Source organism: Diorhabda carinulata, chromosome 3 (genome assembly GCF_026250575.1).
Source record: "Diorhabda carinulata isolate Delta chromosome 3, icDioCari1.1, whole genome shotgun sequence".
In the NCBI taxonomy this organism is placed as follows: domain Eukaryota; kingdom Metazoa; phylum Arthropoda; class Insecta; order Coleoptera; family Chrysomelidae; genus Diorhabda; species Diorhabda carinulata.
In genome coordinates this window covers 21,740,825-21,766,389 of record NC_079462.1, presented here as the reverse complement: position 1 = coordinate 21,766,389, position 25,565 = coordinate 21,740,825, and the positions used below count along the sequence as shown (strand labels likewise).

Here is a 25,565-nt window from a genome sequence, read left to right as displayed (position 1 = left end):
CGCATCTCCTCAGTTCAGTTGGGTAGTCCAGTGTTAACAGTTCCTCGATCCGTCTATGACTATTCAAACTAGTGTACCAATTTCATGAACATCGAAAAGTCGGTAGAGGTTAAAGGTTTCTTACGTGCTCTCCATAGTTATTAATAGATGAACGGTTGTACGCGATTAGAATAGTGATCGGTATAACAAACAACATTTATTCAAAGATAACATAAATATTATTGTTTTTATTAGGTACGTAAATATCAAGAAAAAGTGTAAGTGAAACAAAAATACTTTTCTAATACCATAGTTATTATTGTTCAAACTGTAAATACTCGAATAAAATGGAAATCAATTATTTAAAGAAAACGAATACAGTATAAACTTCAAATTGTTCCAAGACTTGATACAAAAAATTCGGGAGTGAGTAGATTACGTGAAAATATGCTGTGACATTAAAAAAAATTTCTATTAACTTTTAATGGATGATTACGTATGTACGTAGTTTGATTGACGAAATAAATAATTCTATACTACTATCTGAAGGCCAGAGGCGGCTCATATACCATGATAAGCAATCCGTAACTTTTACAGGGACAACCTGTACAATCTAAAGATAGCAAAAATAATTATTACAATCGATATTCCAACAAAAAAGTACTTGTTGTTTAATACGATAAAATTTATGGTTTAGGAGATATATAGATATTTAGTACGTGCCAAGAATACCGTTCGCCATAAAGAGACATTCTGTCGAAAATTACTTATTATTATGAAAACACAATTAAAAATTTTTTGTAGAACTAAATAAAACAACATGCGTACTACATACTATCGAAGATCAAATTAATGACATAAGGAAAAACTTGAGAGAGATAATTATTATTCATCTAATAGTCGTATGAGAATTTTTTTTCATCGCAGCATTATTTTCACGTCATCTATTCATTCCCGAATTTTTTGTATCAAGTTCCGGACCACCCTGTATACACAATAGCAACAAAAATGTTTATTTTCATTACACAGTTTCATTGGATCTATATTGCTCAAGATCATGATTTTTTAATAACAAAAGTCTTCATATATTTCTTTACCCTTAACAAGGAAGGATATTTTTTATACATATGTATTGCAACTTTCTAGCTTGCTTACTCAATTTATTTCATTTAAAATCAAAATTTCGATACCTCCAAATAAACTAAACTTTTTGACATTTTTTTCGTAAAAATCACTGCAAAAAAACTCATATCAAAAATTATGGAAACTACTAAACAACTAAAAAAACAGAATCTTAGAAATTAACAGACATCTAAATCCAAAAACATTTTCATAAAATCTAATCTGTAATATAAGATTCGCAAAAAATTTAACAACTGGGCAATTTTGTAAATTTGGGACTACAAGCTTACGTAGTTTGCCCTACATTTTTTTCTTATTCTTGTAATATAACGGACCTATGAAGAATTGAACGAAAAAAAAATAGACAATAATCATTGTTGACATTATTGTCTCTCCTAGTATGTAATTTCGAATGTTTTCGTGGATTGGGGACTCAAAATAAAACTGTCCAACAGTTTTTTAAAATGCCAACATTTCCATCTTTTAATATCGAGTATTTATTATTAAATATTTACCAAGGCTAGAAACGTATGGTATAGTAAACACTAGGGCTGGGCAATTATCAAAAAATATAATCGATTATCCATTATATAAAATAATCGATTATTTTCAATTAATCAAAATAATCAATTTTCGATTATTCGAAAATCAGAAATAAAGCTTCAAAAGAACGATTGTGGTTTGATTCCTACATAAAACAAGATAAAGAGCGACTATACCACTAGGAACATACAGAAGACGTTATGGTTCAATTCCCAATAGAAACAAACCAAATAATGAACCTAAAAAAGATATTTGGAAGTAAGATTCTGATATTGAATTATGTTGAAATAATTATTTAGGAAATAAATTTTCCAATCGTTAAATTGATTATTATATTATTTGATTATTTTAACGATTGTATGAAAAATAGTGTGTATGCCATAGCCACGAAACTTTTTAACGACCTCAAGATTATCTTGCCTCGGCCGCAAGCGGTCTCGGCAAAGGTATTTCGCGACCTAAGCATATAAATAACTATTTCAGTCTTTTACTTTGCAATAAAGCCACTTAAAAACTCTCTTTTAAATTCAATTAAACTGTACCAAAATCGATTATTTTCGATTTACCGATTATTTCCGAATATTCTATTTTTTAGATTAATCGATATTTTTATATTTTCCGATTAATCGATATTTTTCGATTAATTTATTATTTTCGACTATTTGACCCCTAGTAAACACGTGTAGTAAACTCTGAAGCTGCAACTATGCAGAATCGGGTATTTAATTGATAAAGTGTTAGTACTCACAAATATTTTCAAATCCGAAATTAAACAAAACAAACGGTCAGCTGAGGTCACTTCACTAGACTTAGGGGACACAGCAAAAGAATTTTCTATAAAAGGAGAAAGTCCGAACGGCTCGAGTGGGCTGTTTAGCGACCTCAAAGGGAGGTCCATATATTTAGAGTTAGTACCGAGATTTGCAGGAGAGGATACAGAAAGCAATTTATGAATACTGGCGAATATAAAGAGTATAATCAGATATTGTGATCGAATTATTGCATTATCGCCAATCCTTGACAAGTTTACGAAGTTTGAATTAAATCTGATCGCTCAAAGTAGGAAAACAACGAGACTAAGAAATCAGTTATAATCGTACAAACATTCAGGTAGACTCATAAAAACGTGTTAAAAAAAAGTTTAAACACTAGAAATATCGGAGGATCGCGGAGGCTTTTCAGAAATTAACATTATTGTTATTCAATAGATTCAACGATCACGTCATTACTCTGAATTGCAACATCTTGTATATATTATACATCAAACGCGATTGGAAATATTAATCGACGGGTCCAATCATTTCGCCGAAAAGAATTAGTATTAAATTATTGGATTTATCCCAAATTACATCTTTTTTTCAATTTTCTATTACCTCTTATCATTTTCATAACTAATAAGTATGTATGATAGTTAATCATTCTGCCATGATCCTATAGCATGAAGATGGCATCTTAGATGACGACCGTGTCCGCTTAAAAGACAGTTACCAGTCGAATTTCGTGCCTGTTGAAGTAAAGCCTTAGCTTATCTCAAGCCATGTGTTTCTATCCATATCCATAGAGCTCATCTTCCTATCACACTACTCAGAGATACTTTTAACTACATCAAGAATGTTTTCTGGGCCCACTGGTTTTTCTGATCTCAGGGTAGCGAGCGAGTCGTCGTTGCCCCAGTGATGGGGCATCCAATAGAACTAGACCTCGAAGCCATCTCCCATTAGTTCATATAGGACTCCGTCACAAGCCTAGAGCATACCATACAATTTTTCTGTTATATATTTTATAGTAGCTCTTAGTAGACTGAAATTACTGTATTTCTATGGAGTGCACATTTCATCACAGCGAAACTTCAGTTTAGAAAACGACAGCGTGATCCCCAAATAAGAAAAATTACATGATATTGGTAAAAGAAATGGTACATATGAACCATACACTTTTTATCTTGGTTAGAAGAAGTTATTCCAAAATAATGAAGACACATAACGAATTTACAATATTATTTTTGTATTATACTTCAAGAGCAATAATAATAATTTGTATTACATGAAAATATGGTTGAGACTTCAGTATAAACATTGTCAAATTCTATAAATTTAGAAAAAAATGAATGCAACTAGAAATTTTAATATCTACTGCCGATTTTACGCATTGTTATCTGGTTTATGAAAGTAGTGAGTTAACGTTAATGCAAGAACTTATTGAATATTCAAAACTTTAATACAAATTGTTTAAAACATATTCGGATCGTTTACCGTTTCAGTACCGAATAATGGGAAAAAGTGGATTTTACAAGATCAGAATTTCCCATTGCATTTCTTAGGAAAACTTTTTAAGATTTAATTAAATAAATTGGATTACATTTTCAAAGATATACGAAGACAGGTCAGTATCTCCGCAATTTTTAGAATTTAGAAAGAGGGTAACACGGCTTTGTCAATTAACTCAAAATTTGCTGCATGCTTGTGATTTGAGGAAAAAATGGAAAAAGTGAATTTCGTATAAGTTGACATTTCTGGAACCGTTGGCGATATTTATACTGAATACACTGTTCATACCACCACTACACCAACACTCACGATTACAATATTTGACGCGCGTTTCGATAACCATGTTATCGTTTTCATCATCTCACTATTTTTGCATCGGATTTTTGCATAACTCAGACTAAGACAGAACATCATATATCTGAAGATAATTCTGCATCAGTTTGATGCAGCTCATTGCTTTCAATTTTCAATTATCTAGGATATAGGAATGTTTTCCGAAAATGGGTGTCATATTTGCTGAAAATGCGTGGACGGAAATTTTTGTAACAATACCACAGGAAGTATTTGATGTTGTTTGACTGCAATATCTTCTTCTTCTTCTTCTTCTTCTTCTTCTTCTTCTTCATCTTCTTCTTCTTCTTCTTCTTCCTACTCCATTTTAGGTAGATTGCCTGATCATTCTTCGCAGCATGCCTATTGCCTCAATTGATGGTAAGATTATCACTCCATTGTTTTCGTGGCCTTCACATACTTCTTCTCCCCAGTGGTGAGTTGTCTCGTGCTATCTTTACTATTCTTTCCTCGCTCATTCTACTTATGTGTTCGTCCCATTCGCGCTTTCTGCTCAATACCCATTCGTTAATATTTTCCACTCTGCATTTTTGCCTTATGTCGTCGCTACGTTCCCTGTCTAGGAGCGTTTTTCCAGTAATTTTTCGTAGGACTTTCATTTCGCTTGTTTTCAGGAGCCTTTTTGTTTTTGCTGTATCAGGCCGAGTTTCTGCTGCGTATGTCATTATGGGTCTGATTACAGTTTTGTAGGTTCTTGACTTGGCCTCAATACTTATGTATTTGTTCTTCCATATAGTTTCGATCAGACATCCGGCTGCTCTTGCTGCTTTTATTGTTTGCTGCTTTACCTCTGTCTCAATATCACCATATCCGGATATTCTATTCCCAGATATTTGAATTTCATTTCTTGCTGAATTATTTTGTCGTCTACGACCAGCTTGCATCTAAGAGGTATTTTTGATATTGTCAGGCTTTTTATTTTGGAGGCAGAAACCATCATATTTAGAAATTTTGCTGAGCAATTAAAGCGATATAGCACCCTTTGGAGGTCGTCTTCGATTTCTGCAAACAGCACAGCATCGTCAGCATAGCACAGGATTGTAATATTTTGACCACTCATTTTGCATCCGTTCAATCTGCGTACTTACTTTATTATTTCATCCATAATATGTTAAAAAGGAGTGACTGTCGTATTCCTCTTTCCACAGAGATTGGTTAAGTGAGCTCTCCGTCGATCTTGGCCTGGATTTTGTTCGCGCTGTATAGATTCTCTATGATTTTGAATAAGGTATGGAGTACTTGTCTGTCGTAGGTAATTGTACAACATCCTCTAACTGAATCCGGTCAAATGCTTTTTTCAGATATATGAAACACATGTAGGCTGGTTTGTTCGATCGACTTCTCTGCAATCTATCTTATAACAAACACTGCATCAGTGCATGATCTTCTCGTTCTAAATCCTTGCTATTCATCCGACAGGGATATAATACTATTTATTTTGTTTGTTATTGTTTTTGTTGTTAGTTTTAATGTTGCACTCAATAGGTTTATGCCTATAATTCTGCATTTTTTTGTGGTATGTAAAAATATTTCTAATCAGTTCAGTTAGTTGTTGGGTAAGTTGTTGACCACCGTGCTTAGGCAGTTAATTGAGAATGTTATTGGGTCCAAGGCTTTTTCTGCTTTTTAATTGTCGGATCGCAATATGGACAAGATTATGCGCAGTTTTCTAACTGTAGAGAAAACATGAATCCATTAGAATCCATTAGATACTAAATAGCAGTCAATACAGTGCATTTCTCAGGGTTAGTCTGCATCAAAAGAGATGGATTTGTCAATCAATAAAGTCATTGTGAACTTTTTGGGAATGAACGTAGTATAATCTACATTGATTATCTTCAACAGGGTCAAATGAGGAATATTACTCTGAAGCATTGTTTCGATTTGATGAAAATTTAAAATGGACCGATCGCATTTGAAATTTGAGAAAATGATTCTTTTGTATCAGAACAACCAAGGGTAGAGTTTACATGGTAAAAAGCCTCGAATAAAGTTCCTAATTGTTTGATAGCAACAAGTACCTATTCTAATGATCCCGATAAATCTTATTTATTAAGAGAATGAAAAAATCAATTGAGCAAAGTGAATTGGGTTAAAAAAAATCCATAATTTTGAAGCCAAGAACAAAACTGGCTCATATAATGATTTTGGAACTTAGTCTCTCGCAAAAACAAAATTGGAAAGACATTTTCTCAACTTAATCCAATTTTAAGTGTGCGTTTGATTCTATTAATTTTGTTTTGGATCTATACAAATAAAATCCTTAATTAGAATCATAGCTTGAATCAATTTTTCAGATTACCTCAAGATGGAATATAAATGGTCATTATTCACAGTACTTATATCAACAGTATTATGTGTAAGGGTTCCTCAAAATCCTTGTCCCAACGTATTCCAATATTATAAAGATACACAAGGAAATATATACGGAGAAGCCGTTTTGCCCTATGATAATGCTACATATATGGAATTCAGTGTAAACGCATCATTCAAAGGACAATACGAACATTTGGTAAGTTCTGTTGTAATAATGAATGGACTCTAAAACCAGACGAGAGAATAAGAAATAAGAAAAGAAAAAAAATTGAGAAATCTTGACGGATAAATTTGATTTCTTAATTTGTTTTATGACCACTAAATACCGTAAAACCAAGTGTGCAGTTTATACATATGTGGTAACTTTGCAGCACAAAACCACCATGAAAATTTAATTCTTTGCTAAACTCGAAAACTATTATTTATTGCTGCTACAATAATCTATAATTTTACTCAAAAGCTGAGTATCCTCGCAAAAATTGAACAAACCTTATGATTCCTTTTTTGTGAAACAATGTTTAATTTTTGCAGGGCTATATTGAGCTTACAGAGTAGCTCAGATCTCATATTTCAATGAATATTTTGAGGTACATGTAGTATAATCTACATTGACTATTTTCATAGGGGTAGAAAGACAAATATTACTCTAAAGTCTTAGTTCAATACTCGAAATTAATCTCCGATCAAAATTATAATATTAGGAAATTAGTATTAATAAGTATGTAATCACATACAACTCAATTGCACATTCTTTATAAAAATGATCAGTCTGCTTCGCTATTCATCTTTGTTAAGCATCAAGCCAAAGTACCTCGAGTGGATGAGTACCTTCAAGGTGGGTTATAAAAGTAAACTGTGCGTGCTCATGCAATGTGAAAAAATATTTTGTTTCTTGTTTACTAAAAACTAATTATATGATATATATTGAGTGACGAATGTGAATAGCTCAATGCCAAGTCTCAAAAGATTGTATTTATACAGAAAATATTCAAAACAACAAAAAGTACAAAAATTTCTTGGTTTATCGAGCGATGCATTAGCACAACTTTTGAAAAGTGGAAACTTACTTTACGTTACATATTAAGAAAATCAAAACTATCTATTAGTTCATGATTTTAGTAATTTCTCCTATTACATAGCATATTCTAGATTCTACATTATTTCATTTTCGTACATTTGGCGTATTCAGTAGTAATTCATAAACATTTTTTGATATAATTTCTGTTAAATTGTGTTTGACATTTTAGAAATTGAGACTAGAGCTGGTAACAGAACTTGCTGAACTAAATAATTATGTGAAAAATGTTATTTACAATATTTACTTTCCTTTCACGAACCTAATACCGAAAATTACAAGGATTGCCTATAATAATCGAGTGTACTGTAGAGGACCTGGAGAGCCCGGTAAGTTTTAAGAAACAATTTAGAAACCTCAATATCTATTTATAAAACTTGTCAACAAACAAAACAATATTAAATTCACTTCTAATTGAACATAAATATTTCTGTTTGCTTTAAATGTACACATTTATCCACGGTATCCGGATGATTTTTTTTAATGACCAAATAATAATCCTCAATTCAGAATAAAAATTTATACACATTATTTCATACTCATTTTGATGAAAAATGTACGGGGTGTATCAAAAAGACTTAAAAAATCATAGCTATTCATCCATGAATATTTTTCGAAATAAGACTCTGTGGAAGCATGTGGTTTTCCTTAGATCGCAGTAGTTTTCAAAGCGTTTTATGTTATATGCTTGGCTAGATGCAGCCCCCGATGTCCAATAAAGACGTATACCGATGTTTACATCCTTCCCCTTCCAACTTTATTTATTAAATAATAATTAAAGAGTAAGCTCGAAGTTTCACGTGATTTTCATTAGATAGCTATAGCGCACTTCTGTTAACGCCCAGCTCAGTAATTGTCAAAAATGGCGCCTGAAAAACACAAAGCGTTTTATGTTATAAGCTTTATTAGATGCCAATGTGTGATATCCGTGCAGCGTGAATTCCGAACCTAATATGGTGTTGATCCTCCTGGAGCCCAGAGCATATGAAGATGGTATAAGCAATTTAGTGATACAAGCTGCCTCTCTAGAGTGTTCCTGTGTACCCAATGAAGACTTGAAGCACTGTTAATATCCCTCCTTTTCTAGCATTGGTTGGACCGTAATAAGGCAGACATCGAATCCATCACTCAAGATACGTTAGCTGAAGTTTGAAACGAATTTGAGTATTGGATAAACATATATCTAGTGTATCTAGAGGAGAGCATCTGTAAATGATATGAATAACGTTCATATAAAAGTAACCTATATAATGATTCAGGACAATTTTATACCCGAGGCTCTAATCTCGTGTTACCGTTAAGAAGGGACAGAATATAAGCTGAGTACGGAAAAAAAGTTGGTTATTGATTTGTTACTTTTATGAGTACCTAGATTCATATCTAGAGCTAGCGTAAATTATGATAGAAAACCATGCCATGTTATGAGCCTGGAAAATATACGCTGAAGAAGCTAGATAAGCTCAATTCGAGGTTATCCTGTTTTGTATTATAGTTATTATTAACACGTTCACATTAACATTTATTTGTAAGAAAATTTTTTACATAGCTTTAACAACAGAACTTATTATATATCTCATTTCTTCCATTCGCTCAGTAGTCGGTTGGTCGGACAGCGTTGCCAGTTTTCATGAGTTTTGAATTAATTCTGGCGTGAACATACTCCCCGCGTTGAAAGCATAAGGATGGCTTTCAAAGGTCAACTGGAAGGGGGCAGATTTTTTGAAAGCTTCTTTTGATGATTTCTCCAGAGGGAGTTCTTATAGAAGCGACCCTCGCGATACCGTCAGGGCCTCTATGGAGCTTGCTGATTCTACCTAATAACCACTGAGTGGGCATAGTGTTCTCGCCTTTCACTAAAACGAGAGAATCTTCTACTAGATGGCCTTGGTTGGACTTCCATTTGGTGCGTCTTTGGAGCTCCGCAATGTACTCAGATTTCCATCTGTTCCAGAAGTGCTGTGCTAATTGTTGTACGAGCTGAAATCTGGAAAGTCGATTCATTTTTATGTCGGTGACATCTTGATCAGGTGCTGCAATTATTGGTCTTCCAATCAAGAAGTGAGCTGGGGTAAGAGGTCCAAAATCGTTGGGATCAGAGCTCAGTGGGCATAAAGGACGCGAATTCAAAATCGCCTCGATTTGTGCGAGAACTGTGGCAAATTCTTCAAATGATAAATGAACTTGGGTCAAAACGCGCCTTAAATGATGCTTTACGCTTTTGACAGCTGCTTCCCACAAACCTCCGAAATGAGGAGAGTAGGGTGGTATAAACCTCCACTCTATATTCTGAGAGCTACATTTCTCGATTATAGTGTTGCTGCCATGTTTTAGAAAATCCTTTAGCTCTCGCTGTGCCCCGACGAAGCTTGTTCCATTGTCGGACAATATTTTTGATGGTTTGCCTCGTCTAGAGACAAAACGATATAGCGCTTGAATAAATGATTCTGAAGAAAGGCTAGAAATCAATTCCAAATGGACTGCTTTAGTTGATAAACAAATAAATACGCCAATATAACATTTACTTAAACGACAACCTCTACCTTTCTTATCGTTAATCATAAATGGCCCCGCGTAATCAACTCCCACTATTGAAAATGCACTAGAAGGATTAGTTCTATCGCGCGGTAAGTTGGCCATAATTGGCTGTATGGTTTTAGCATTGAATTTGAAGCATTTCACACAATTCTTAACAGTCTTTCGTGCAAGATTTCTACCGGATATAACCCAGTAATTTTCTCTTATAGTGCTTAAGAGCAGCTGAGGGCCGCCATGCAATAGGCGTTCATGTTCTTGTAAAAATAGTAGCTTTGAAAAATGATGCTTTGAATTGATCAAAATTGGATGCCTTTTGTCAAAGGAGTAATTTGAATGTTTTAGTCGCCCTCCTACGCGTAGCAAACCATCGGGTTCTAGAAAGGGACTAAGACTTAATAGATTACTATGGGAGCTCAAAGGCTTGTTATTTTTCAATGTTTCAATTTCGGTAGAATACGATTGAGATTGACAAATTCGAATGAGACATTTTAGAGAATCACTTAACTCCTGTACTGTAAGAGAACCGCCTCTTCTGCGATTTCTCTGAAGACAATGATCCTTAAATCGTAAAATGTATGCCATTGTTCGTTGCATTCTTGAGAAATTTGAGAAACGTTCAAAGGGAAAACTCAGAGTAGGGGGCGCAACATTGGTCAGAAGACTGGATTTAAGTTCAGGTAAATCATGAACCACCTCCAGCTTGTCATTGGGCCAAAAACTTGGGTCCTTAGCTAGCCAAGTAGGGCCGCGCCACCACAAATCAGAGTTTAAAATTTGACTAGGATATATTCCCCTTGAAGCAATATCTGCTGGATTATCGTGGGTGGGGATGTGCCTCCAATCGGCGTGTTTAGTGAGAGACTGAATTTCTGCCACTCTATGGGCCGTGAATGTTTTTAGCAGATTCGGGCTTGTGCGTACCCAAGCTAGAGTTATAGTTGAGTCCGACCAAAGTGTGAAAGATTTGAATTGAATTTTTAAAGCAGTTTTAGCTTTATCTGTTAGGCGGGCTAGAAGCAATGCTGCGCATAATTCCAACCGCGGGATTGGTATTGTTTTTATAGGTGCCACCTTTGCTTTGGCGCATAACAGGGATACATGAACCTTTTGATCGGAATCAATACTTCTCAAATAAACACAGGCTCCGTAAGCCTTTTCCGAAGCGTCAGCGAAACCATGCAGTTGTAATTCAACAGCATTCTTGCAAATAGCTTGTCTGTTTAACTCAAGATCGTTCAAAATAAGAAGCTCCTTCTCCAACCTTACCCAATTTTCAGATATAGCTTTTGGAATAGCGTCATCCCAGGCTAATTTATTTTCCCATAATTTTTGCATTATCATTTTTGCGATAATAGTACATGGGCTTAGTAAACCAAGGATGTCGAATATTTTTGATATAGTAGATAAAATTGTGCGTTTTGTGACCTTTGTACCTATAGGATTGGTATGAATTTTATATTGAAGCTTATCGTTATTGCAAACCCATATCAAGCCTAATGTTTTTGTTTTGCCATCATGCGCAAATTCTAGTATATCGAATTTTAAATCATTTGAACTTATATTTTTGAGCGCGTTGGTGTCGTTAGAGCACCATTTTCGGAGTGCGAAACATCCCGATTTAAGAGTGTCACTTATCGCTTTACATATGTATTGCGCATGCTCAAGTGTAGGTGCACCTGTTAACAGGTCATCTACATAAAAGTCGTGCTTAATGATTTCGGCTATTTCCGGGTTCATTTCTTGAATATCCTCAGCGAGTTTAGCTAAACAGCGTATTGCAAGATAACTGGCAGAGGCTTGCCCGTATGTAACGGTATTTAGCTGGTAGACTTCCAGGTTATCACTCGGATTTTCGCGCCATACAATTTTTTGCAAATGCCTTTGCTCGGGCGTTATTGAAATTTGCCGGTACATTTTAACTATGTCTGCCGAAACTACATAGTTATATTTCCTAAACCTTAAGACTATTGATAGTAAATCGTCTTGTAAAACGGGTCCAATGACTTGAATATTGTTGAAGGATAGACCGTTGCTAGAGGGCGCTGATGCATCGAAAACTACCCGTAGTTTTGTGGTCAAACTCTCTTCTCTCAAAACTCCGTGATGCGGCATGAAATATTCGAAGCTTGAATCATTGCCGTTACAAATTGTCATATGGCCTAGCTCTTTATACTCGTTCATAAATTGTATATATCTGCTGTGCAGCATTGGATCTCTCCTGAATTTTCGTTCTAATGCATAGAAACGTTTTTCGGCTTGAGCTTTCGACTCACCTAAACTAGAAGGTTGTTGCTTCAAAGGTATAGTGACTGTAAAACGTCCGTTCGCGTCTCTGGTAGTAGTTTTGATGAAATTGTCCTCGCAAAATTGTTCATCTGGAGAAAGTTGTCGCGTGCTAGATATTTCCTCGATTTCCCAAAATTTGGCTATTGAATTTAATAATTCCTGGTTTATACTTAAATTACAAGAAGCCTTTTCAACGTTGTTAGTACTTATTTGCCCAGATACAACCCAACCTAGCACTGTATCAATTAATAGCGGCATATTTTTTCCTAACGAAATTTTGTTATTGCTTAAAATTGTCCAAAATAGGTCCGCGCCAATGAGCATGTCTACTGGTCCGGGAATGTTGAATTGTGGATCAGCTAGCTTTAGATCACCTGGAATCGCCCAAGATTGCGTGTTGATTCGACAACACGGCATCACACTTGTAATCTCTTTTAGAATATAACAATTGCCATGCGCTTTAAAATTGGTATGTATAGATTTAAATGAAACCTTACACCTTTTACTGACCCTTGAAATATTGTTTGAAATTCCGAAAATTGAAAGATCTGTTTTATGTGTCGCAATATTCAAACGCTTTTGCAAATCCTCCGTTATAAAGGAAGTTTGAGAACCACAATCTAATAACGCTCTTGCTTTGTGAAAATTATTGAAATTGTCTGAAATGAGTAAACAGGCGGTAGATAATAGCACCTGCCCCGCCGCTGGTACCACTACGCCACTGCTTAGTGCTGCGGAACTTGAGCTCGCGTTGTCCGCTATCTCGAGTTTTTCATGCAAAATTGTATTGTGCCAAGCTTTACACACTTTGCAAGGCCCTAATTTACACTGTTTGACAGAGTGACCCGAACGCAAACAGTTATGGCAAAGATTTGATTTTTTGACAAAATCTTTTTTTTGTGTTATTGTTAATCCGAGAAACTCTGCACAACGATATATTGAATGCTCTTTCTTGCAATAGGAGCATGTATATGTACTTGAGGTCAATGACCTTACTCTACTTTGTTTATTGAATTTATTTTCCTCATTACTAAATTTTGAATCTGATTTATTTAAACTGAGACTGTTCTTTGATTCTAACATATTAAGAAAATTGGAACGTTTTTGTAAAAATTGTAGGAATTTATCTAACTTTGGCAATTCTTCCTGATCTCTATTTTCCCTTTCCCATTCAAGGTTTGAGCTAGTATCTAATTTATAAGTAATCCAAAAAATTAGTAGAGGATCCCAATTAGTTATATTTTGCCCCAATTGTTCAATAGATCCCAAATGTTTGTGAATATCGTCAGCTAAATTTTGTAGTTTTTCAGCTGTCGGTTTTTGTATATTTTCTAATGAAAAAATAGCTCTAATATGTTCATATATTAATTTTTTAGTATTGTCAAATCTTTTTGAAATTGTGGCCCATGCCACTTCATAATTGTCGGCCGTATATTTGATTTTGGAAATGGACGCCGCTGCTGTTCCTCCTAGTGCACTTCGCAAGTAATAAAATTTTTGAATATTATCTAATTTTTTACTATCATGAATAAGGCATTTATATGTGTCCCTGAATTCTAACCAATCTTCAAAGTTTCCACTGAATTTAGGAAGTGATATATCCGGAAGCTTTATACCCTCGTTTTTACAACAAGCTTTGTCTGAAATCACGCTAAGATTTGTATCATTATCGTGATTATTGTAGCTTTGTAAAATGTTTTTAGCAACAGCGATTGCATCATAATATGAATTTTCAAATCTCTCTCGTTCGATTAATTGCTCATCTAAATTTATATCATCCTGTAACTCTATTTCTAATTGATATGATTTGAATTCGTCAAGATAATTTTCGGCATCACGTAACCTATCTTTTAATTTTGTAACTTCTGTTTGGCTTAAATTAGATATAGTTGCAAATTCATTTACCGCTTTTGTGAAAATAGTTAACTGAGCTTTAATTACACCTCTTTTCTTTATTAGTTTGCCAAGTTCTGCCATTTTATATTATCAAATTGTTCAAGCACAAACAGAGAAGCTTTGAAATCGCAAATGGAAAGAAAAATTCGGAAATAAATAATTTGGAACAAACTCACTCTGATTTCGGTCGAACTGCCTGATTCTTGCAATTGAACTAGTCGGCCAGTTGAGTTGATGTTTGGTCGCCGTGATATTGTATCGACTACTTGTTTGGTCGATCACTTTGCACTCGTTGATAGTTGCTTGCAGCACGTGGTAAATTGTTTTTGGGTTATAGTTGTTAATAATATATTGTTTATTGCGAATTTTCACTGGTTTTGTTTATAATCCGGCTCGAAGGACCATGTTTTGTATTATAGTTATTATTAACACGTTCACATTAACATTTATTTGTAAGAAAATTTTTTACATAGCTTTATACACATTATTTCATACTCATTTTGATGAAAAATGTACGGGGTGTATCAAAAAGACTTAAAAAATCATAGCTATTCATCCATGAATATTTTTCGAAATAAGACTCTGTGGAAGCATGTGGTTTTCCTTAGATCGCAGTAGTTTTCAAAGCGTTTTATGTTATATGCTTGGCTAGATGCAGCCCCCGATGTCCAATAAAGACGTATACCGATGTTTACATCCTTCCCCTTCCAACTTTATTTATTAAATAATAATTAAAGAGTAAGCTCGAAGTTTCACGTGATTTTCATTAGATAGCTATAGCGCACTTCTGTTAACGCCCAGCTCAGTAATTGTCAAAAATGGCGCCTGAAAAACACAAAGCGTTTTATGTTATAAGCTTTATTAGATGCCAATGTGTGATATCCGTGCAGCGTGAATTCCGAACCTAATATGGTGTTGATCCTCCTGGAGCCCAGAGCATATGAAGATGGTATAAGCAATTTAGTGATACAAGCTGCCTCTCTAGAGTGTTCCTGTGTACCCAATGAAGACTTGAAGCACTGTTAATATCCCTCCTTTTCTAGCATTGGTTGGACCGTAATAAGGCAGACATCGAATCCATCACTCAAGATACGTTAGCTGAAGTTTGAAACGAATTTGAGTATTGGATAAACATATATCTAGTGTATCTAGAGGAGAGCATCTGTAAATGATATGAATAACGTTCATATAAAAGTAACCTATATAATGATTCAGGACAATTTTATACCCGAGGCTCTAATCTCGTGTTACCGTTAAGAAGGGACAGAATATAAGCTGAGTACGGAAAAAAAGTTGGTTATTGATTTGTTACTTTTATGAGTACCTAGATTCATATCTAGAGCTAGCGTAAATTATGATAGAAAACCATGCCATGTTATGAGCCTGGAAAATATACGCTGAAGAAGCTAGATAAGCTCAATTCGAGGTTATCCTCTGTTAAATTTCTGATTTTCTGGAATAAATATTTGAAGCCATACATTAGGTACGAGAAGTGCTATATTGGAAGGGAAAGTACGATATAATGATTGAACTTCCTGAAAATAGATAAGATAATAAAATGTCCTAAATTAATAGTAAATAGACGAAATTTAGATAAGTGATGTGATATTGAAGTCAAGACAACTGTAACTACAAAAAAAAGTTGTATGAGATTTTTAAAAAGAAATAGAATTAGTACCTGAGGATTTTTATGAAGTTTTTATTGACATAAATTATGAGAAAACACAAAACCTACAAATTACAAAAATATAGGAGAATTTTTGTCGTTCTTTCTATCTAAAAATTGGGCAAATACTATTAAAAAGATTGGTTAACGTCATATTTTACTCCCTTTTATATGTTACTAATACAGTAATCATTTCTAACCTAATAGCATTTCCCCGATTTTCTTCGTTTGATAATTTATACCATAATTCATCACTGCTTGTATTTCTTTCTTGTTTGTAATCGTAAAATGTGTATTTAATGTTCTGTACATTTTTCGCAAAACTTTTGACATGATAAAAAATAGTTACGTCCGGAAGCAATAAATTTCTACATTATAACGGAATAAAGTTCTACATATCAATTAACTACCACATTTCACCGCTGGTTGTTTATAAAAAAACGGAAAGATAATTTTGACTTATCATAAAAACTTGAATGCTTAAATATAGCATAACTAAGACTAACCACATCGATGCTGGTCAATTAATTCCATAAACCGTTTTCTTAACCTTCAGTTACGTTAAGTTCCTTGTTAATTGAACAACATTAAGTTCAAGCTTAGGTCTTATAGTCTTGATAAAATATTATTTCATTGGTTTATTAAATAATGGTTTTTAAATAGTGACATACCTCATTTCATCTAAATATGCTAAATAGAAGCCAGGAGGAATTTTTCGACGATACGTTTATTACCATTGATTAGCACAACAAAATTCAATATTTTGTAAATATTTTCATATATCGAAGCTTTACAATGCGTATTTTTTGGTAAAATTATATATTTGATCTCAATATTTATAAATTATCAGTTGTATCTATTCATGAAGTATGCAGAAGAATGCAGAATAACCTCATTCTCATTCAATGGAGTTGTCAGTCTGCTTTGTCACTTCCTTTTTTTCGGGTTTAATCTAAATATTTTCTTTTCTTAAGAGCAGTGCCAAGCAAATTACTTTTTACTCTAGCTGGACGTATCTAGCCAACTCTTTATAACAAAAACCAACCCGAGAGATACTTCTTTGATGAAGCAGACCCTACTCATCCTTACAATCTTCATAACCAGATTCTTCGTATCTTCTATGCTGGTCGTGGCTCAGCTATTTTCTCGGTTTTGAATGTAGTTAGTCAGCTCTCCCAATTGGATATTGGGGTGGGTGAAATAAGTTTAATGTATGTAATGTAACTGACTTTTCATATGAATCAGAAACTATAGTAAAAGTAAACCTAAAAATAGTAAAACCATAAAGTATGGGAGTTTTAAATTTCATCCCGCTGCTTTCGAACTTACTGCATACATCATCTTACACTTCATGGTATTATTATATTAGTTTACTTATTATCCATGATAATGAATTTCATTCAATAGTGGATTTTTCAGCAAATAATTGGAAAGTAATTGTAAGTTTATGACCAAAGTCTTTTATATAAGAATGAAAATAGTTTGATACTGAAGATTTACAAGCTTTATTCCAAAAAAAAAGGATTTTCTGTTCACATCTCTAATGAGATTCGATCTACCAACCACGGGATTGTAAGCCGCATTTACAACAATTGATATACTTAAGCTATTTTAGATTTGAATCTCATTTGTATAAAGGCGCATATCAAGTTAATTTAAAATCAAAGCTGAGTTATCAAAAATTCGATATATGGGTGATTCCGTTCTAACTGTGATTTTTTGTATTCAAAATTTCAAGATTTTAAAATTTAACTTTTCTAACTTTTTTATGCATATTATTCATCTATTTTACTGTAAAAATAAAACTCTAAGAGGAATTTACTACAACTTCAAAGTATCACGAGCAAGACACAAATGTCGGATTTTGAGTTCCACGGTACTGACTCATTTATCCACGGTACTGACATGGTAACTTAAGATATTAAACAACAAGTGCATCAATTTTCCTCAGTTTGATCATAAACATTAGAATTTATAAGGTAATTAGTTTAAATCATTTGTTACGACAAAAAAATTAATAATTTATCGGTAAATTCTAGGAATGGACATGACACGGTACTGACATTCAAGTGATGTAGTATAAGTTTTCTTTAAGTGGCAAGTTATATTGTATAAAAATAATGTTTAAATATCTTAAGAATTATTCAATTAACACAAAATTTTTATTAATTGATTATTAATTAATGACTAGTACAAAAAAACAATACAGGACATTGAATATCACAGTTATAATGGAATCACCCATATGAATAACAATACTTTGGGTTCCTTTTGAAACTAGTCTGTGAAGAAACGAAGAAGCTGACCACAATGCACGACAAGCAGTTATTAATGAAACTACTTAAATTCGAAGTAAAAAAATTGTGGCAAATATCACATTCGAAACTATGCGATGTAAAACTGGAAATCAATCAGTAAAAAATCACTCAAAGTTTAATAGATTTGGTTACGAATATTATCATATTAAGTTTATTCACAGTTACTCAATTATGAATGAATTCCCAAACTTTGACTTATCTAAGACACAATTCACTGTAAAACACCTAATAACTGACTGTTCGAGATTTGAACCATCAATGACACTAACCCATTACCAAAATTATTATTCATTCATAATCTTGTTGCTAATAATATTATTTATTTGATTAAAAATATTAATAAAGAATGACAAAAATTCAATATCGAACATTTTCTTTTATATGATACTTAAATCGATTAATTTGATTCATTCATTTCCTCTAAACAGACACACTAACAGAGTAAGTTAAATAAAGTGAAAGTATGATGTATGAAGTTGAATAATGGATTGCTCCAAGTCTAAACAATTATGTCTTTCGGTATAAAATAGAGAGTATCGAACCCGAAAAGTTTCAAATATTGATAATTCAGCACATGAAAAAGCCAGTTTGTTAAACTGTATGATAATAACTTTATTTTATTCATTATAACATTTTAGTAATACCTGGATCACCCGGAATAACTAACGTTTGGCATTCAGTAATCTTCAGATTTGTTAGAGTACCAAATAGATTCTACGAAGTACCATCTGTAGAGGTAGATCAATCTGATCTCGACATACCTGTAAAGGATCCAAAAGAGCGACCGAAATTAACAACACCAGAACCAATGCGATATAACCAAACTTTGCCTGAGTTAAGGCCAAATACACTAGTACCACCACCCAAGGATTCACGACCAGAAGCTGACACAATTGATCAAGGGTATATTCAATTGATATAGAGCGTCCTTCACGACGAGCTGAATCGATATGTATATGGGAAAGTACTGCGACTAGTGTTCTGAAACTTTGCTTGCATAGGTTTTCCAAAATGCTCGTTTCAGCTAAAATAATTTCAGTTCTCTGAAACTTCCGGTTATACCGGAAGTGAACCCAAACTTCATTATTTTGAACGGAATGCTATGGTTTTTATTAATTATAAAATTTTTGGAATCCACGCAAAATTCCAATATAGCTTTATATGAGGCATCGTATGCCTAAAGTCCATCATTTTTCAATAAATAAATAAATAAGTTTAATAAGTTTAAGTGAGTCAGGTCTAATATTTTTGGAGTATGGACAAATAAAACTTTCAGCTTTCAAAATTTGTAAAAACCTTGACAAAAATGTTTATAGGCTGTTCAGAAAATAGTGCCAAATTTCGTTATCTAAAAACTTGGAAAACTTAAGTTTTTCGAAGAGCAACCCCCATTTTTTTCTTTACCATTGGATTCTACGCTTTAAATTAAGGGGACTTCGTTTGTGAATTCATATATCTCAAATTAACGGTTTTTGTAGAAACTTGAAAAAACTAAAATCTTCATGGTTTTTAATTGTCACCTGCCGATGGCGAACAAGGAATAACAAAAGTTAACGTATCACAAATTAAAATACTTTAGTCAATTAGAAAATATTTAAAAACACTACACTAAGAGGGCAAGAACAAAACTAAAAATTAAACTAAAGTAATTGTTTTTAATTGTCGTTTGTCTGGAGCGACCAAAAAAAGCTAACATATCAACAAACAAACAGACAATGAAACAACATTTCGAACTCTTTCTCCGCAAGAAGTTTGAGGGCAACCATTTAGAACAATTACTTTAGTTTAATTTTTAGTTTTATTCTTCTCCTCTTAGTGTAGTATTTTAATTTTTAATACGTTAACTTTTGTTATTCCTTGTTCGCCATCGGCAGGTGACAATTAAAAACCATGAAGATTTCAGTTTTTTCAAGTTTCTACAAAAACTGTTATGAGTTGAGATATATGAATTCACAAAGTCCCCTTAATTGAAAGCGTAGAATCCAATGTTAAAGAGAAAAATAGGGGTTGCTCTTCGAAAAACTTAAGTTTTCCAAGTTTTTAGATAGCGAAATTCGGCACTATTCTCTGAACACCCTATAAAAATTTTTGTCAAGGTTTTTACAGATTTTGAAAGCTGTAAGTTTTATTTGTCCATTTCCCAAATATATTAGACCTGACTCACTTAAACTTATTTATTTATTTATTGAAAAATGATGGACTTTAGGCATACGATGCCTCATATAAAGCTATATTGAAATTTCGAGTAAATTCCAAAAATTTAACAAAAATCATAGCATTCTGTTTAGAAAAACGAAGCTTGGATCTACTTCCGGTATAACCGGAAGTTTCAGAAAACTGAAATTATTTAAGCTGAAACTTTCCCATATACATATCGATTCAGCTCGTCGTGAAGGGCCCTGTACTTTAACAATAATATTCTCATTTCGTATATGTTTTATTTATAATAATAGAGGTATGTATGGCTGGGTACTATACGTAGTAGATGTGTGTGATTACAAGTACATAACTTTTCCTTTGTGTCTATAAATGTAGATAACTTGGTGCTATGCAGGTAGTATGAATTTATTAGATAATCTACTAATCATACTTATTATTATTAAAATTGTTTATGATTGGGAAATTAATTAGAACTTAGAATGAAGTGGGTAAAAACAATATTACCATAATTTTATTTTATCGTGATCTGAGAAGGTTTGTATTATACTCACAGGAGAATGAATACAATCTAACAGAATTGATTATGGTGCTATTTATGTCATCGATCAATTAAAATATCAATCAAACGAATGAATTATTAGAAAATAAAATATAACCAGAATTCGAAAGGATTTCTGTACTACTTGACCTACTTTACTAATAACTGATATTCCATTTGCGTAAATAGAATTGATTTCTCCTCATATTGCCCTAAATATTTTCATTTTATTTGTAGTGTTCTCGATGCCATATTTACTCACCCAACAGAATCTACTACGAACAGTGCGTTTATGTTTACATCACCTAACATCATATCTGACGATGGATATAAATGCGGATTACCTGGCGACCAATTACCGAATAATGCTGTAGTGCCTCTAATTTTAGGTGCTTCTGAGAGCAATATTGGACAGTTTCCCTGGTTAGTGGCTTTATTTATGAATGCAGGGTCCAAGTATGATTACAAGTGCTCAGCTAATTTGATTTCGGAAAAACATGTAATAACAGGTAGCGTTTACAAATATTTGATTAAATACTGAAATCAGATTAGATTATTATATATATTGTTCATAAAAAGCAAAACTTTCTCATATATCATTTCTAGTATACAATAAGGAATATTTATTTCAAACAAGTCGATAACCTATGAATATATTCTGTGAATAGTAAACCCTGTGTAATGGCATTTAATGCTCTTAATATAAATAAACACGTGAAATTGGAATGAGACATGGATAAAACTGGATAAAAGAAAGAAATGGATGAGTGCAAAGAGGAGGAATAAGTGAGAAAGTCGTCACACTCGCTGTGGAAGAGAATATCCGCTTTTTTTACCATTAGCAATCAGTAAATATTCACAAAAATCTTAATTTATAAAAGAAAGTTTTCGTGGAAAATTTGACGTTTCGACCTGTTGCGATCAAAATATTCTTTGACACTGACAACTTGCAAAATTATATTGATTAAGGCTGCCTTACATGATGCAATAAAGCGTGCAATGCAATGCAATATGATCAAAAGCATGCACAGATGAAGTTCACCTGATTGTTTCATACAAAATCTCGCACTTGGAACATTATCGATTTGATGCTATTATTATTGCGTGCATGCTGCAATTCTAGGAAGTCACGTAACAACCAACCTTGAGGTTCATCATATCATTATTGCCACTTATTCACTGACCATTTTTTCTTGACCATTTCATTTAACTTTGTTATTTTCATTTTTAAACCTGTTACAAAATATTAAATAAAATTTGACGTTAGGAATTTGTTTAATTTACTCGTGGAATTTTTGTTAGTGGCGGTAGTGGTAAGAGTAGTAATGTCAAACGACGTGCAATATTAATCTATGAAATATGTTGACTTTTGAAAAAATTGCGTACAATTTTTTGCAATTTGCCTTACACCATGTCAAGCTACCTTTAGTAGAATACCTCCAACGTGAATATTAATGCAACTACCAAAATTCATCCCTGTTACTTATTTTTGAAAAATAACCACTGAAAATAATATATAGTGGTTCAAACAAATTTCTATTTTTAAATTCATGCTAAAGGGAATCTATTAATCAATATAATTCTGCTAGTTGTCAATTTCAAGTAATATTTTGGTCAACAGGTCGAAATAATTATATTTTATAATTTTTCCTCAATAATATCCCAAATTTCTTTCATTTCGACACATCTACAGCTATACAGGAATTAAATATAAAAAACCCGAGCTCGTTACATGTTTTCTGTGAGGAGATATTGCTGCTACAGACAAAAAATGCGATAAAAAGTATGTAATCTTATTCTCTAGCATACCAACTCAGAGTAGGGTATGTTTTACTCTAAAATCAATGTTTTTTTAGTGATTATACCAAATATATGAATATAAATAAATGTAGAATGTCCACACTATGTCGATTGAAAATGTCGACTGACATTGTCGACTGATACGTTTCACTTTCGGCACGTCCACATTGGCCAGAACATGTAGACGTATCGACCAATATTGATCTCATAGTTTAAAATGAAGTGCTTTTAATTTACTCACAATTTTAAAAATGAGGGTTTCTTCAAAGGTTATTACTGAATGATGTAGACAAGCTCAATTTGGAATACCGATGTGATGCAGGATACAAAATTTTTTAGCAAATCGAACTGAGGTCGAAGTGACATGTCGACACTGCTAGTTTCAAAGATTATATACACGGCTGGTTTCGAATCAATTGCTTTTGATCGACAAAATCAGGCGACACGTCCACATTTATTCGACACCGTCCATCGAAAAAAGTCGAATGGTGTCGATCGACATAGTGTGGACGCAACTTAATGAATATAATCAATGGATTTAAATAAACGTTTGGTTGCCGATTTATTCAAATCTTCTTTGAGTTTCTGAAGCAGCCATATCTACATTTACCGTTACGCTTGTAAACGCAAGAGTAACCAATTTATTTAACAAAACGGTCGTTCCGTAATATTAAAAATTTTTGTGGACTTGATTGTGGAATCAAAATATTGAAAAATCTTCCACTAGCCTATAGATATGTGTCAAAAAACTATAAAAAAATAAAAATTGAAAGTTGTGACACACTCAGTTACGATTGACAATCTGATTATTATTAATTTTTGTATTTTAATTTGAATAACCAACTATTTTAACAATTTTCAATATTGCAGTTGTCATGTATCACGTCTGTTTGCATTTCAATTGTTAAACTCACAAAATTTAAAAAAAACTTTAAGAGATATAAAAACTTTTTGATAAAAATTAGTCAGATATTACTTCAATGTTTATAATACTAAAATTATTATATTATTATAGCAATTCTTGTAAGCATAACACAATTATTAAACATTCTGTTCAGTAACTTTCCCAAGCTTTGAATTTCAACATACAAAGAATTGAGTGAATATTTTATTAACTCATCTTTAGAATATTATACGAAAAGAAGTTTTATTTATTATTGCACTATTTCTAATACACCCTAGTTGAATACTGAACGTAAAATGTCAACATGTGATCTGTACAAACACTTGATCAAGACTAAAACACTGTTATATCTTAACATAAGTTAACCATACTTTAGGCTTCTCTCTACGTTTCAAGTGCTTGTTTATACTTCCATGACTGCACCCCAAATTATTTTCAAACTAATTATTTACGTAAAATAGATGTATATTTTGTTTCTAATATTCTATTTTGATTAAAAAAGTTCACTATACTTTCAACGAATTATGTCTCCCTGATGGGAACCATTTAAGATCTGTTAACCAAATATTGAGTCATACAATGTATCTCTTATTTTATGCTCCATTAACCTATCGTCTCGGATTACCTAATTTTTGTCTTATATTGTATGTATATGTGAATGTGAAAAATTGTTAGTTACTATTGTATTCGTTAAGATTGATTGTAAACTGGCCGTCCCCTGACGGGAACCAACGTCTTACTGAAGCGTTCTTTATGTCCTTTAGATACTTGAAGTTCCATTAACTTATCAAATTACTTACCCTTATTTTTGTATTGATGTGATTCTAATAACATAATTATGATTAATTATAGCTTTTGTATACAATAGGATTAGTATTTAAGAGAGCATAGTGTGTACTTAACAGTCTTGACCAGCGAGTACAGTAGTCATATTATTGAAACCACCACTGAAACATACATAATTTTAAGACTTGATATTAAGCCTAAAACACTTGATATCTACCATATAATAAGGATTAAATTTAAATTGTAATGAAATTTATTTATCTGACGTATTGAAAGAGAAGAATGTTTGAATATTTATTTTCATATAGTGTTATTTTTTTAGCCGCTCGTTGTATTCAATTTTATAATATTCAAATTATGAAGACTGATCAAATTTTCTTAGTAATGGGCACAAATAGTTTAGAAAATTGGAATAATAATGGAGCTATAACAAGAAGAGCCATCGATGTTAAAGTACATCCAGCTTTCAAAGAAAATTCCAAATCTGCTCACGGAGATCTTGCTATCATTACCATGGGTACGTAGAAAAAAAATTGTATTTCTTGTAATTATGGTTTGTATAAAATTTTTCTTTCAGATCGTCGTGTTCAATTTTCAAAAGTATTAAGTCCAGTCTGTTTATGGAAGGGTAATACTGACTTATATCCTCTAACCAACAAAATGGGAGTGATAGCAGGATTTGGTCAAGATGAAAACTCACAAGCCAACGGTTTGACACACGTTTTAAGAGCCAAAAGAGCAGATATGCCCATAGTTTCTCAATCGGAATGTCTGACAAGTCCTTTAGGATTCAAAGATGTCACTTCTGACCGAACTTTTTGTACAAGTAAGTCATCATTAAATTTCGATCGGTGGATAAGTTGCTAATTTAGGTATAATCAGGAACACAATAAATCTCCAGAGCTTTTCACAGAGGATAACAACAAGAATGAAAAAGAAATGGTAAAGTATAGATGCCATTTTCATATTAAGTAGAGTAGTGGAAACTCAAGTATTAGAATATCAATGGAAATTGGAAAAAAA

At 32.9% G+C, this 25,565-nt stretch overlaps 2 protein-coding genes across 3 annotated transcripts in view; one reads left to right on the top strand and one right to left on the bottom strand.

Moving 5' to 3' along the window:
• LOC130891369 (serine protease gd-like) overlaps positions 1 to 25,565 on the top strand; it is a 30,421-nt gene continuing 4,856 nt past the window's right edge. Inside the window, exons 1-8 of one of the 2 annotated variants that reach the window (XM_057796032.1) lie at positions 12 to 234; positions 3,905 to 4,026; positions 6,560 to 6,774; positions 7,826 to 7,982; positions 18,993 to 19,257; positions 21,290 to 21,561; positions 24,865 to 25,059; positions 25,120 to 25,368. In XM_057796032.1, coding sequence (XP_057652015.1) covers positions 6,571 to 6,774; positions 7,826 to 7,982; positions 18,993 to 19,257; positions 21,290 to 21,561; positions 24,865 to 25,059; positions 25,120 to 25,368 — 1,342 coding nt within the window. In that variant the 5' untranslated portion in view covers positions 12 to 234; positions 3,905 to 4,026; positions 6,560 to 6,570. Of the gene's footprint in view, positions 235 to 3,904; positions 4,027 to 6,559; positions 6,775 to 7,825; positions 7,983 to 18,992; positions 19,258 to 21,289; positions 21,562 to 24,864; positions 25,060 to 25,119; positions 25,369 to 25,565 lie in introns of both variants that reach the window. The other variant, XM_057796031.1, reaches the window with a different exon arrangement.
• Positions 4,655 to 5,146, bottom strand: LOC130891773 (uncharacterized). The gene has a single exon (XM_057796736.1). The coding sequence runs from the start codon at positions 5,144 to 5,146 to the stop codon at positions 4,655 to 4,657; it is 492 nt and encodes a 163-aa protein (XP_057652719.1).

Bases quoted from the DNA above. Each gene is read 5' to 3' on its own strand.
- LOC130891773 (XM_057796736.1), bottom strand. From the start codon at position 5,146: ATGCAAGCTGGTCGTAGACGACAAAATAATTCAGCAAGAAATGAAATT.